At 36.0% G+C, this 15,843-nt stretch overlaps 1 protein-coding gene across 1 annotated transcript in view; it reads left to right on the plus strand.

Annotated features, from left to right (window-relative positions):
* Nucleotides 1–15,843, plus strand: part of RNGTT (RNA guanylyltransferase and 5'-phosphatase) — a 186,610-nt gene that overhangs the window by 85,411 nt on the left and 85,356 nt on the right. The window contains exon 11 of the mRNA XM_019472759.1: nt 5,116–5,184. Within this exon, the coding sequence (XP_019328304.1) occupies nt 5,116–5,184 (69 nt within the window). The remainder of the gene's footprint in view (nt 1–5,115; nt 5,185–15,843) is intronic.

A 15,843-nucleotide genomic window follows, 5' to 3' on the forward strand; every position in this document is an offset into this window, starting at 1 on the left:
ATGAGGTAGTTTATTCTCAATATATTTTTCTTTTACCCATAACAAGGGGCATCCAGATTTCAATTCTAATTTTTAAGCAGAATAGTTTTGTTAAGCAGGGTTTTAGGTTTTTTTGTGTTTTATTTGTTTGTTTTAAACTTAAATCCAGGGAGGCTACCCAATAGAAATACTGGTTCTGTTACACAGACCTTCAGCTGGATTTGTGATTCATAGATCCTTTCTTCAGAGACTACTGTGTGTAGTAGATAGAGATGAATTTTTTTGTCTTGTGAGTTAGCAAAAAAATATGGTGAACACTTCTCACAGACACATTAAATTCAGGTAGGTTTTATTGAGTGTTGTTAAACATTTGTACCTCCCACTTGGATGTAAAACTTTTTCTGGGATGTCTTAAATACATCAGCAACGAGTATTAAATAATTTTTATATTGAACTCAGATAATTAAGATCTCATGAAAGAGTGTGTATGGAGATGAGTCAGGGCTATTGAGAAGGTTGTCATGTAAAAATAGAAAAACACAGAAACTGGCAAGCAAGATGAAACAAATTCATGTAAAAATAAAACAGGAGTGATACCCTGTTTTAAAAGCAGGATAGTCCATCTCTTTTAACGGAGTGCAAGGAAAGAGCCAGAATAATTGTTTCCTTTTAAAAAAGGTGGTTATCAGTGCTGGTAACTTCTGAATCTTTTTCTGAAGACTGTATAATAAGTTTAAAGAATCTGCAATATCTGTAGAGATTTATGAGCCCATGTCTGTAAAACCTGACAGCTGTCAGGGTGTGAGAATTACTTTGTAGTCTGATGGTGAGGGCTGTCATCATCAGAGGAAGGGATTGTCCTGTGAGTTGGGCCGAAATCTAAGTCAGTGAAGATGCTGGCTCTGTGAAGTTAGGAATGACACTATGCTCATGTCTGAAGGTGGTTTACATTCTAGTTAACTGACAATTTGATTGGTAGTTTATTTGTAACTAATACTTTTGAGTAAAATATGTTCCCTTTCGCAGCTTTTGCTGTGGAGTGACCAGGTAGATGATCAGTAATTTGAAGGTGGCTCTGAAAAACTGCTTAGGGACTGGTGCAGGCAGAGTTGCTGTACCTTGACTTGAAACTGAATGAAGCTTATAGCAGTTCTGAAATTGGAAAAGCAAGGAAAACGGATGTGTATTTCTCTTGTGTTATAAAATGCAAAGGGACTTTTTTTTTCTCTATCTCCAAGTATTTCACTAGGCTAACAAGTGGTATCAGTTTTGGATCAGAAATATGGACAAAATGGTTAGGAATTTTTGCATATTGTGACATAGCAGATTGATAATAGTTGCATGCAAGGACCTTAGCCAAATTATTTTGTAGAAAGTCAATATGACTTTGCAGAGACATTATTATGTTTTGGAATCTGCATAACTCTCACAGGCATGTTGTGGTTTCATGAGGTTTTTTTGTAAGGGGAAGGAAAAGGCACAGTATTACCTACTGGACTTATTTATTTTATGAATAAAGTGACATCTGAAAACTCGTCAGAATCATGTGGCCTCAGAATTACAGAAACATTAATAAAACCTACTAGCGTTATGTGAAATCTGTATGCACCAAAACTTTCTCCTCCTCTTGCTGGAGGGGCCAAGTGGTTTCTTCATTGATAAGTATAGAGAGATCTCATAAGCCTGATTTTTCAATTATCCGCTCAAGAAACTCTGCTGACTGGTTCAGTGTTTTAGCGAAATCAGCTTCAGCAGGTTATTAGTGCTGCTTTTGGTGGCATACTGCGGCTCCTCAGCTCAGTGGTTAAAGAACAAGGAGAAATCCTTTTCCTCGTCGTACAGCTCCACTCATTCCATGCGATTATACCATTCTTTGCTTTAGAGGGATATTATTAGATGTAGCAATAATTTTTAATTTGATTTAGTTACAAAGTAAGAAAGGAAAAGTTTTAAATAATAAACTGTAGTATGAGTATGTGGTTTATTGCAATGTTCACAGGGAAGCAGGAAGCTCCAAGAAGTGAACAAAGGGGTTCACAGGTGGAAATAGATGCAACGAGGCTACAAGGAATAGCATGCTAGAAGAATTGGCTTGCATGCATCATTTACCCATCTTTTATAAAATGTCATTGAGATGCATTGCAATTTATCTGATCCCTGGCAGTCATCCCAGTCAAGCAGGTGTGCCATTTATCATGGTGCCGATTAAAAAAGACCGTACTGTTCAAGTTAATTAGAAATTTTAATATGTGTGGAAAATTGAACATCATTTTTTAAAAGAGGAACCATGATATCTGCATTTTAAGTTCATGAACATAAAAACCTTATATCAACTATATTTTTAGTGTCAAAAATATTTGCTTATATGTCAAACATTCCTTTTCTGCTCATTCTCCTGTCATTCCAAACTTTCTGCAGTATTCAATGGGTACGTTCACCGACAACCTCTAAATAGTTTAATTCTCAAGAAAGTGTGTATGGGAAGAAGCTCAGAGAAAATTTCCATTCCCTCCTTCCCACCTTACTCCCCCTCCCCCAAATTGCTAATCCTTTCTAGAAAAAATTCTTTTCTAGAATGTTATCATTTAAATACTTGTAATGGACCTAATGAGAATGAAAGCAGAATAACTGAGAATGAAAGCAGAATAACTGGGAGCACAAAGAGGTTTAGTTATCTGTTGAGTCTCGTTCTGGTTTTAAAATTCTTTTATCTTTGATATCTAATTGACATTTGGTAGGAGATGTCTTAATAAGAATACTGTGGACCTCCAAAATGAGAACAAGTTCAAATCCGGAACTGGATGTCAGGTTGCTAAGAGGGATTCCCTTGCATTTTATAATTCCAGTGGAGTAGTGAGTAAAAAGGAATACCAGGATTATTTTTTTTTAAATGGTAAATTTTGAATTTACATTTTCCCTCCATTTATGAAGTCGTAATAGTGCTTTAATGTAGTTTAACTACATGTAGACCAGAGTGGAGACAGCTACAGGTAAAACAGTGCATGATAATAATTTTATGCTTTACCTGGGTGAGTCACACACTCCAAATTAAAAGATTGTTTCTATATTCTTAAGTTTTATTTTGGGAAAGGGTAAGTAATGCCATTTATGTAAGCTCCAACACTGAGGTAGCCATGTCCTCAAATTCCTTTAAGAACTTCAGATAAGCAGAAACGGACATGATTGGTTTCTGTTCACCAATTTGATTAGTGCCTTTTAATAAGATAGCTAGAAATGTATAGTCTCAGCTAATTTGAAGTTTGTCTTTTATTTTTAAAGGTGTAGGTTTTTGTATTTGGAGAAAGTTTTTTTGGTACTTGAATTTAATGAAATCTTTTCCATGTGTTGATACAAATATCAAGTGTATCCTTATTATGGATTTCTCACTGGCCTGTCGGTTTTGGAACTGTGCAGGAACCTTGCAAGGGGTCCACAGGAGGTTTAGCTTGTGTAGAAATTTTTAACATTTTTTTTTAAACTTTTTAACATTTGGTTAAATATTTGCCACTGTACTCATTTTTCTGCTGAAGCAAAGATTAACAATGAACTTCTGAAAGAATTGTGGATTATTTTTTTTTCCTATTTGGTATAGACATCTGGTAAAGGATCGTGAGCCTCAGTTGTAAATTTCAAAATCGTAACAGGTAAATGCAAGCTACAACTTCACATTCCAAGTCTGGGCTTTCTGTACTGAAAAATAGTGTGTCGCTGGATGATTGCTTACTCAGAATCAAATATTCTTAAAGTATTTTACCACTTGAGAGTACTCTCATAGAGTGTGTTTTTCAATTAAATTGTATCTAGAAGTTGAATAGTGAAAGCTGTGTTTGTAGATGCAGTTTTAAGCACAGATATGCTAATGACTGCGGATAAGGAAAAAAGCTAGGGTTTTTTATAGCAAAATGATCAGTTATTCTGTGCAGACATCTACAAGTTTAAATGAAATATAATGTTATATTATTATTGTTTAAAATATTTGGCCACCAGGCTTTTAATCCATTTTAAGTGCATTGCTTTGGGTTGTACAGCCCATAGGAAGGTACAAATGTTAAGTCCCAACTCCTTTCATACTTTTGCCGTTTACTGAGGGCAGAGTTTGATACTTGATTTGAATAATTTAGTCAGTGGGTCATTGAGTTAAGTTGGACTATACAAAGGAAATGATACAAAATTAACAGTCTAGGCCAAAATGTTGCTTTTAAAACTGACTGATGTACTGAGTTCTGTATTTGCTAGGTTTTATGACCATGTGGTTACTTATACATCAAAATTTTTCAAATGGTACTAAAAGCACCTACAACTTCAGGATAGATTCTTCATCTCTACAGTAAAACATAAATTGAAATTAATAAAGAGGCATTTTGGTAATTCTAATTTTTGCTGTTACTTGACAAATAGTAGTTCTCACTGGTTATTTGCTTTTCCTTAGGCAAGTCATAATTTAACATGGAAGTGTATTGTCAATTCTCGTAACTGTCGACTAGCTGGTTTCATTAGTTTGTTTAGTTAGACGGTTTTTCTCCAATAAATACCATCTTGATGGATGTATTCACCTCCATATGGAATTCACAACCTTTGGAAAATGTAAAACAGAATATTCAAGATCCAAATTAATTCAGACAGTTGTTTTACAGTAGTGTAGCTATGTTACTGGGTTACGCCCTAGTTAGGGAGTCTGCGAAACATGAATTCTGAATGATGCCCTGAAATATTTTTCAGTACATATTTTCAATCTAAAGTAAGTGCTACTTGCATGTTAAAGTGGCAAATGTGTTTTTTAATTTGTCCACAAATGACTGTGGTGTCCTATATCAGAACTGATTTTTCTTCATCTTTTAGTGTATAGCATCATCTTTGTTTCTCAATATTTCTTTTTGAACAAAGGCTTTTTCCTTGTATAATACTGTAAGCGTTCACCTCCCTCAAACTTGTTTGAGCCTTCAGCGTCCTTTGTAAAAACTGCTAATTTGTTGAAGCTTTCTATGTTGACATTTCCCAAGCTCTAACATTAAACCATAAATAAGCCGTTTACTAGCAAATGATTGCAGTAGTAGCGTATAATCTGCTTTGATGTGCAGTCTTCTAAGTGAGATATTTCTCTATGGAAAAAAGATTTATTTTCCTTTTGTTCTACAGCTCCTGGAAGGAAGCTTTGCTAGAGAAGTTAGCCATGAAGTGGATGGACTGATATTTCAGCCTACAGGAGTAAGTAGTGTAAAAAAGGATTTTTCTCCCTTCACTCTCAAATGAAATTCTCACCCTCCTTCCCCACTCATCCCATCTACTACCTAATCTTTGTTTCGGTCAGGATTACTTTGCAGTGTTGGTTCTGATTTTTCCAGTTCCTCAGACTACTTAAATTCAGCTAGTTGCAACCTAATTTGTAGTATGTGTGACTTCAGATTAATCCATGGTGGTAGTTTTCAGGAATCAGCTCATATTTTTTTTGGTGTGTGTACTATGATGTGCTGCTAAATAAGGAAGGATTTTTTCTGACTGCATGAGTTCTGTGAATCTTTCAGCCACTGATTTGAGCTCTGGGATTATTTTTCTTTCTCAAGGATGTTCACACATTAAAATTTTAGTAAAATTTGTGACTTGTGTTGTTTTAGTGCAATTAAAGCATGATATATTCTTGAGCCATGTCTGGCAGTATAACGGTGTATGACTGGGGTGGGGAGAAGTCACCGGAATAACTGCATACAACCAGAAAAAATAATATAAATGGTTCTCAAGCAGGAAGGGTGGCTTTAAGGGAAGTCAGTAGCATGGCCTCGTCCATCCTACTACTGCTCCTGTTGACTCTGATACGATGGATACACTGCAATGTGTATTGTATATTGGCATAGATAGTGATTGTAACATCATCCATGCTGACTTTTTTCTTAGTTTGTAACACAGGGAATTGTTTTTGATTATTTCAAATTTGATGGATATTTCTACCCTTACAGTTACTCACAGAAAACATTTGTATTTAGTTTTCCAGATAAAACATTTTTTTCTGGTCTGCTTCCTATATTGTAGATCTTAGCAAGGGTGATGACACTCCCATCTGGAAATAAGATTAATCTTTGTTCTCTGTTGCAAGTTCTACATCAGCTAACCACAAAATAACTGAGCAATTAGACCACATACCCTTTTTTTTTTTCTTTTTTTCCTTAAATCTATAACTCTAATTCAGAGCAAAACTACTAGGGTAAAGAAAATTCATACTTTCATAAGAAGTCCTGATGAGGCCTTCGAATATTGTTAAAATCTAAAGCAATTGTAAAGGCTTCTCAGAACTACTTTCCTGAATATTAGAGGTTAAGCTACGCAGAGTTAGTACAGCTAAATTTGAAATTACCTTTTCTACTTGAAATGAAATTACTGAAGAATGTGTCTCTTTGCTGTTGTTACAGGAAATTAATATCGGATATGTTTTGTGTTTCTAGAACTTGTATTTTCTGATTTAGCATACTTAGAAATTTATAACCCAACAAAAAACTCATTTTCTTGCATAAATGCTTATAAAGGTTTTTCATCTTTAAAATATGGGATATATTTGTTTAGTCTAACAAGTAACTAGTGATAGGACGAGAGGAAATGGCCTCAAGTTGTGCCAGGGGAGGTTTAGATTGGACATGAGGAAAAATGTCTTTACTGAAAGAGTGGTTAAACATTGGACCAGGCTGCCCAGGGAAGTGGTTGAGTCCCCATCCCTGGAGGTATTTAAAAGATGTGTAAATGAGGCGCTTAGGGTCATGGTTTAGTGGGCATGGTGGTGTTGGATTGGCAGTTGGACTCGATGATCTTAGAGGTCTTTTCCAACCTTAATGATTCTATATAACTTATATAAGTCTAATTTAATGTTCAAATTTCAGTATTATTTCAGGATTTATGGAATGTAAGTTTGTTGCATCTGTTATTAAACTGATTTTCCTAGATTAAGCAATGTGCAGTTTTCTCAATGGCTTTTGTAGTTGAGAAAATATAAATAATATATTTAGAGCAAAAGAAATTGTTGTAGACTTGTTAATTGGGAAATAAGTACTCAAGCTCATTAACGGAAAAGGGTGAAGCTGATATAGATAGCTGATATACTGCTTTTTTATTTTATGTGGTATAGAGGGCATAAATTAATAGGCAACAATACAAGGGCAACAGAGTATAACAATGCATAAATGATCCCTTGAGAATACTAACTGAAATAATTTTTGTTTTATAGTTGCAGTTAAATGTGTGATGTATTACATCTTTTCACAGAGAAAGATACCTATTGTTGATAAGGGTAGAGGCCTGAATTTTGGTCATCGTGAGACTTAAAGACCTTTATAAAACCAGTTTGTCTCAAGTGAAGAGATCAAGGCGTATCCAGAAGAAAACAACTCTTAAGCATTTTTATTGACATATTTGATCTTGCAGAAAAAGAGAGAGACAGAAATGATGCTGAGTTTTAGATCAGGGAAATTTAAGAACATCTTTTGGGAGCTCCTGAAATCTCATGTGCGTTTTGAGGAGAAGAAAAACAAGTTGACAGGAATTGGAGCGAAATCACAAAGAAGGATAAAGTTGCAGCAGAGGAGGATGAATGGAATGTGACCATTTACAGACAGGAAAAGTTTGGGGGAAAAATACCCACACTTTCCATACTTTCAATAGTTAAAGCAGAATGAAGAAGTTAACTATTTTATATAGAGAATGTTGAGCTTATTAGTTCAGTCTGCTTGAAAGTCTTTCCTGTGGTATTTTTTCCATTTACTCAGAGATGCTCCTCTTGATCTCTGGTCTTAGACACAGGCATCTAGGCCTGAGTATATGGATATATTCCCTGCTAGCTATAGGCAACACTGGTACTGCAAGTCGACACAGATGGAGAAAGAATATTTTGTTGTTTTGAAGTTTGGTTTAATTCTGACTTATAATAGAAATCAAAATACCCAAAATGATTTGTGAATAGTAATTATGCTTTTAGCTTCTAAGAGCTCTGGGTTTTCTCACTTTTCTCTTGGGTTTGAAAAGATTTGGCATCAAGTGCCTGTGAATTAGTTCAGTTTTGAGAAATCGGCATGCTTTAATAAAAAGGGATTTGTGAAAAAGTTTTAATACCAAATCTAGGGTTTCAGTTAGATATAATAGGGTTTATTTTCTTCTGTTAGTCTTATCTAAACTCATATTATGAATAGCAAGGTACTTGTACTGAAGCAGAAATTGTTTTGCACTGTGGCTGGTGATGGTAGAAACAATGTTGAGTAAGGAGATTGTTTTCTGCCTGTGCAGGTTAGTTTATTTTGCAAGGTCATGCTAACTGAGCATTATTATTCCTAACTAATTCACCAGTTACTTGAGTTACTTATATTGCTTGTTGCCCAGGGTATACAAGTGCTTTAACTTCACAACGACAACTGAAAGGCAATGACTGGGGTCTCCCTTCTTCTTCCCCCTTCCTCCCTTTCCAGAGACTGAAAGCTTTCACAGATCGTGAGAAGAGCATGTTTAGTGGAAGTGATGGAGGTTTTTGCCTTGTTTATAATTTAGGAATGCTTGTAGGTGATTTGATGTGATGTGTGCTTCATAGTGCCCCCCTGCGCACCCCCTGCATTAACCTGCCATTCTCTTAACAACTCCATGGTGAGAGACAAATATAAGACAATGTTTTCTTACTATTGTTTCTCTTCTTCCCTTTGTACTCTTTTCCTTTCCTCTTTTCCTTTCCATGCATCCTCTTTATCCAATAGCCCGTTTCCCACATTCCTTTTGATTTCCCTTTTATGTCGCTTCTCCCTAACGCTTCTTTTCCCTGCATCATTTTCTATCCATTTAAGATGCTACCGATATAACTCCCATACGGCTAAGTCAGCTCCATTCCATCTGATCAGCTTTCTGATCCCTCTACATGTAACAGGTTGGCAGAGCAGGGACCGAAGCTAAGTGCTAATTAGGAGGAGTGAAACAGGCCAGCAGGAAACTTCATGGACAGGTATGTTGCCCTGTGATCATGCCCCAGACAATGAGTGAATTAGTTTGCAGGTAAAAGCCAAACACCTTATTCATAGATTCTGAATGCTTGTTTAAAGATTGGAAGCTTCCAATCCTTTTTTCTAAAAGGTTACTTCAAAACAGCGAACAACTTCTTACATTTGTTTTAGAACACTTGCAGTTTGCCAACCTGTGTGTTTTTAATGGAAATCTCAAAAATGGCCTCTGATCTTCTGATGGCAGAATCGGCTCTCTGACCTATGCCCACTCATCAGTGAAACTACTTTTGTTATCTGCCTTGTAAATCATACCTTTGCTAGATATCTCAGACTGTCTAATTTTTATGCTAGCAATCTCTTAATAACCGACTTTCTTGCTGGCTAGAACTATTATTTTCCCTTGCTTGGGAAAAGGATGTAGGAATTATTTTCTTACTTTAGCCACCTAAAAGAAGGCTTGCTGGCCATCAGTTAGGAAGGCCTAAGGACAGTTTTTGAGCATCTGTGGAAAGCTTGTATCAGAATTTATTCTCTTCTGTTCCATCTTTTTGCCTCCTGAGCTCTGTGATGTTTTTGCGTTGGCTCAGGCTGATTTCTGTTTGGTACTTCTCTGTGCTCTTATTTTGGATGAGGAATAAAGTCCAGTTGTGTGGGTTTGGGATTTTTCCAGGGAAGGAAGAAGGGCAGCTGCTGAGCTCTGTTCTTCTAAGGCAAATGTTATTTTAAAGAATGGCTGAATTATTTAACACATAACTCTCCATACTGAATACTAACAAAAAGCTTAGTCTTTAAAATGAGAGGAGAATAATGAACAGGTTTTTCATACTGACTAACATTGCATGAGTTTTTAATATACCTTCCTTCCCCTCCCTTGGCAGACTTAGTGGTGATCTGAAATGCTTGGTTGCCTGTTAATTATTTGTGCTATTCCCATTGTATAATAGGCTGTGTTATTTTCTGTCATTGTAAAAGTTCATCCAAAATCACTGAAGTTAACACTGAATGAAATATCTCCAAAAAATACCACCAAATAAAATATCTCCAAAAGGCCATGTTTTGTTTCATTAAGCAGTGCCAGTTTCTCCTAAAAAAATCCTATATAATTGGTAAGCCTTTTCTTCCGCAGTATACGTTTTGTTGAATCCTCTGTGAATTTTTAAACATACGCCAAGTCAGTTGCTGGCATATTGCTGAAGCTCAGACATCATGTTTACCAGTGATGGGGCATCAGTTATTGTTAAATATTTCTACTGCAATAGAAGTAATGGCTTCATATAGGCTCAGATATAGTCTCAGTACCAAAGCTGATATATAAAGGCTTGGGAAGAATCATAGGATAACATAAATTTTTGCTTCTAACAAATATACAAGTTTCTGGATTTAGCTTTCTAATTTTCTGGTGATTCATATAAGATTTGGAGGCAATGGAATAGAATAGACTATTTCAGTTGGAAGGGACCTACAGCAATCATCTAGTCCAACTGCCTGACCACTTCAGGGCTGACCAAAAGTTAAAGCATGTTTTTAAGGGCATTGTCCAAATGCCCCTTAAACACTGACAGGCTTGGGTCATCGACCACCTCACTAGGAAGGCTGTTCCAGTGTTTGACCACCCTCTTGGTAAAGAAATGCTTCCTAATGTCTAGTCTAAACTTCCCCTGGTGCAGCTTTGAACCATTCCCATGCATCCTATCACTAGATACGAGGGAGGAGAGATCAGCACCTCGATTCCCCAGCGTAGATCCTAAGATTGCCTGATTTTTTTTCTCTGGAGTTTGCAGCAGAAGAGAGGAGAATCTGGAGAGAATAATTTTCATCAGTCTTTGTGTTGACCCACACTACTAAAACCTTTCATGTATCTTTAGAATCTCTCATTGCTAAATGTGATTTCCTCTGCAAGAGGAATGTTCATGGCTGAATCTGTTACTAGTCAGGGGATGCTGTTGTCATGTCAGCGCGCACTTTTTGTGCTGTTGTAGGTTTTCCTTTAGCAGAGAACTTGCTGTCAATCTCCTGAAATGCCACGGAGCTTTACAACTCTTTTCTGCCTATGAATAGTTGTTAATTTCCATGGCAATGTTCCTTGCAGTTCATCTCTTAAGTATCTAGTCATATCTCAAATATACCATTCTATCATAATGCTTTATGAACATACTCAAATTTAATAGCAATGTGCAGTATTTCCTTGAGAGTTTTTCTGTGACTATACAAGTAAAATTTTTATACCAATTCAAGTTTGTCTTTGCTATCTTGAGCTGATTTTCCAAAAAAGGTAGAAAACAAATCACAACACTAGAAAATTAAGAAAAAATAACAAAAGAAATGCTAACTTAAATACCAATAAGTAAGGTCTAATTAAATTAATTAGAGCTCATTTAATTAAATTGTTAGACTCCTAGATAAAAGTGCCCTGATTTTTGAACATAGTAGATTTTTATGATTTCCACTTACTTTCCAAGAACCTGAGATAATTGACACCTCAGGAAATTTGACATTTCTTACAGGTACAAACTTCTAGCGTCCACACTTGACAAAAGATGGCCAAAAAGGGCAGGGGGGAAGTTATGCTCATTTTTAACTCTGAATATAGTAAGGTAATGGTGTAGCAAAAGCTTTCCTTGTTTAACTTTCTGCTGCTGGTCCTCTAGTACATTTACACATGCAAATGTATACGCTATTTGCCAAAATTGTTTAACCTGACTTCCTTTTTATGTCTGCCTGAATAGATGTCAGTGCCTTGAGTCTGATTACCTAAGGAAAGTGTTAGTTCTAATTGGTATGTTATCTCATTTGTTTGCTTATGACCTATACCATCTGACGTTCTCTGATTTCTCAGGCAATGAATTGCATTTATGGGAGCTATCTAAATAGGTTCTTGAACTTCTGTTACGCAGTTTAATCATCCTGCCTGCCAATGGCATTAGGCAGGAAAGATGTTTCTTACGTTTTACGTTATGTGTACTAGTCATCCTCAGGATCATCACTTGACATTAATATGGTGGTGTCTGTGTATGTGTTGTTTAGGAGAAGAAAAAAATGCTTTTTCTGGATGCTAGTGTTCTAAATGTTGGGAAGATAAAGATGTATTTTGTATTGGGATAGACAGAATCATCATTCATAAAGGCTTTCAAATATGATTTTTGCATAGCTGCTTTGTCTCAAAGCTAAATGCCAAGGAGCTTGTTGAGCGCACTTGCTACTGTGCTTCCAGCTATTGCAGATTGCACGTACTTTCTAGCTAAAAGAAATAAATGTTAGGAATATATATTGTAAATGTGATATTCAGGTGAGAATACCAAAGCAATTGTTCAGCTTCTGCAAAGCGTACCTGCTTTTAAGAAAGTAAGCCTGTATTCCACAAATTAGGTTAATTTATATGCGTGGTGGATCAGCTTTGAAAACCAAATCTCTCTATGGCTGGATAAGGAAGTCTTAGAGAGGTTCTGCTTCGAATCAGTGAGAACTCTTTACCAAATCACGCGAGTAGTTGATTAAGCTCTTGATCTTTAACATAGGCTGCCATTAATGAAGTGGTCAGTTGTCTCCATGGCAGTGTTCCTACTCATCCTGAACTTTACAACAGTCTTTCCAGGACTGAGGAGTTGGTAGATCAGGAGTGACTTGGAAACTGGAAGATATTGTGGAAAGTATTTTATTAACACTCTTTTCTTCGGATCCCAGAATAGTTATCAACAGAATGCCTCATGTATGATTCATCTATACTCTTTCTATCAAACTGAAAAGATTTAGGAAAATGTCTTGAAGAACTACCTTGTTGCAAATGTTTTCTCCCAGTACTTTCTCCTGTGCGTGCCAGAACAAGACAGCCAACAGACCTCTTAAGTTTCGATGAAGATCCTTCATGAAATGTTCCTATTTTTTCTTAGTCAGGGGCACAGCAGTAAAGCAAAAATAGTGGTTTGTATCAGGATAAGGCAGAATATTTAGCTAGATATTCATCCTGCTGTTTCAGTGTAAGCAGTAACCCAGCATTTCAGGAAGATGACATATATACTTAAGGTTTGGGAAAACAGGGTTGTTTTCAGAGGAGTATCAACGCTTGCATTGTGGTATCTGGATAGCCAAAACGGTTAATGTAAAACCACTTTCTTTAAAAAGTAGAATGGTTTATTTTACATTACTGTGTTATTCATAGTTTGAAATGTTTACTGGGTCACTGTTCTTATAAATAGTAAATTTGAAAATGGAGGATCAATATCACAATTGGGTAACTGAATTTTTGTTCTTATCAAAATATGTCTTTTAGTTGCTAGCAGGTATTATCAGGTAAATCTTTGAAGGTAACTGTGTATATTTGGTGACAACACATTTAAAGTAATCATATGCACTGTACTGTGCAGAACACAGTATGCTCTGCAAGGCTCAGAGGTGCCTGAGGAATAATATTCTGTATCGAGGAGGTACAACAGAACACAGATGTGATAATTCGATCTCATTTTGGCTGCCAGTAACTTTTGTTTCAGTTGTAATTGTACTCCCTGTTCCATTCATCAGCTCTCCTAGTCTTTGACATTCCCAAAATGGTGAACCAAGTCCATTAACATATGATTAAAAATGGAAGTCTTGAGCTTGATATGAAAGCTATAAATTGCTTTTAAGAAAATTCCATTGTCTTCCACTGACATGCATGCTGAATAATTTAGATGTGATTGTATCATACAGGTTATACTCTTCTAAGTGCAGAGTTAGGAGGGCGGTGCCGGACTTCATGCCATAACCGTAGAAGTCAGAGATAAAAAAACGATGAAAACTACTTACATAATTGCTGTGGATATTCCTAAAGCAAAAGCTGATTTTTTCTTAATGCTGCTAGTTGTGTTTCTGAAATGAAATTCTCTTCTTCTCCACGTTACTCTAGAAGCTTTCCACTGAGACAGAGGAATGTACAACTGCAACATACCTGCTGGTTCGTTCCGAAAGGGGAAAATGAATAGAAGTCTTAGCTGGAAATATCCCAGATTTCCAAAATGCAGATATTCTGTGCACTTTGAATTGTTCATTAAAGAAACAATCAGTACACTTGTTAAATGCTATCTGAAAGTTTTGACAAGTTTGAACTGACAAACAGTAGGTTGCTTGTTTCCAAACAGTGATCACTGGAAATCCCAGGAAGATCTTGTATCTGTATATTCATCCAACCACTGAAACAAAACATATAGTTTATGCAACACGGGATTCTCTAGAGAGAACTTTTAACTTATGAGAGCAATTAAAATGTTTGTCCTAGGGACCTGTCAGATTGTGAATTAATGTTGCCATTGTTAAGGGAAAATATGGCTTGTTCTGCTGGTAATGAGGAAAACAAACAACAGAAGAATGAAAGACCATTCTAGGTAGTTCTGGAAACACTCCACTGTTTAGCAAATATAAGTTGATCCCAGGATCCAGTGCTCATAGGATGAGCTCAGAACAGGGGGAAAGAAGTTTGCGATGTGGTTAACAGAACAAGAGTTTCCAGGTTGTTCTTTTTGTCTTGATGTATAAAATGTAAAGTTTCTATCTAAATCTGTTCTACAAGATGTCTGATGCATACTGTGGTGAGCAAAGGTGAAGAAAAAATGAAAGTTTAGTTGGAGAAAAGAATGGCAGAGGTCAGTTTTTGCTAGTTTTTAGGCAGTATATTCCTTTGCAACAGTCTTAGCATCAGCTCAAGTCAAGCAAAGCAAATTCAGATTTGTTTGGCTTTTGGGTTTTTTTTTTTTTTTTAACTAATACATCTGGTTCCAAAGCCAAATATGAAAGAACAGTAGGCACAAGTGTTATTTTTTTGTGTGTTATTTACAGAATATTAAAAAAATTAAAAAATAATTTTAAAAAAGTATTAGTTTTAGGTAATACAGATTTTTCTGTTAAACAAATAAACATGTATGTAGTGGACTATATCAGTTATATTGTATTTTTGAAACCTTCAAGACTTTTTTTCCAGCACACTAACATGGTTTTGGGAGAGTGTGTTTGATTTTTTGAGAGGACAATCAACCACACTCTCTAAAATATAGAGTACAGTACTTTTTCCATGTACTAAGACTGCAGAAAATATACATTTCCCATTACGTATACAAACAAAACTGAAGACTTTGTATCTAATTTTTCAGATGGGGGATATTGGTATAGGTTTTTTGCATTTTCAGAGGGCTTAAGTAATAGTCATGATGCTTTCATCATTATTAGAGGATTTGGTTTAAACTTTACATTTCATTAAAATATTTGAACCAGAAAAGAACATCAGTGTGCTTCTTATAATTTACATATGAACCAGAACAACCAGGTAGACTATTTTTGTGAATATTTGTTCACATTTTAAAAGACTTCTGCAGGATAAGCCCCATTTTCTATGCTTGCTGTACATGTTTATGCAAGACCTGGTATTTTACTTGCAGAAATATTATGGGAAATGTATTTTTTCACTCGTTTGCACTGCTGACCCTTTTCAGTTTCTGGATCGAATGGGCACATAGCACCGTGTGCCTTGTATCCAGTAACAGTCCGATAAATGAAACTTAGCATTGATGATCAGATCAGAAAATAGACTCTCAAGCATCATCGTAGAATAAATTTGGATAGTAGTTTTTCTCAGAGTCATGAGCTGCATACAGTTAGTTCACAAAAAGGATCTAATTTGTCAAATAAATTGTTCATTGAAAATCATTCCCATGGCTCCGATTGCTACGCACTAAGCTGGTCCGTCTCTGTGGAGAGCAGCTACAATGCTAGTAAGAGTCTTCAGCTGGTTTTGAGACTTTTGGTTGTTGGGTTGGTTGATAAAAAATTTAAAATTCTTTATAAAGGCAGGTAACACGGATTGCTTAGCTGCAATTATGAATTGTGCCTTTTTATTCTATAGTTCCTTCTGTGTGTTTTGTGCGAGACACTGCCACACATCTGA

The sequence above is a fragment of the Aptenodytes forsteri genome, unplaced genomic scaffold (assembly GCF_000699145.1).
Source record: "Aptenodytes forsteri isolate BGI_AS27 unplaced genomic scaffold, ASM69914v1 Scaffold20, whole genome shotgun sequence".
Taxonomy (NCBI): Eukaryota; Metazoa; Chordata; class Aves; order Sphenisciformes; family Spheniscidae; genus Aptenodytes; species Aptenodytes forsteri.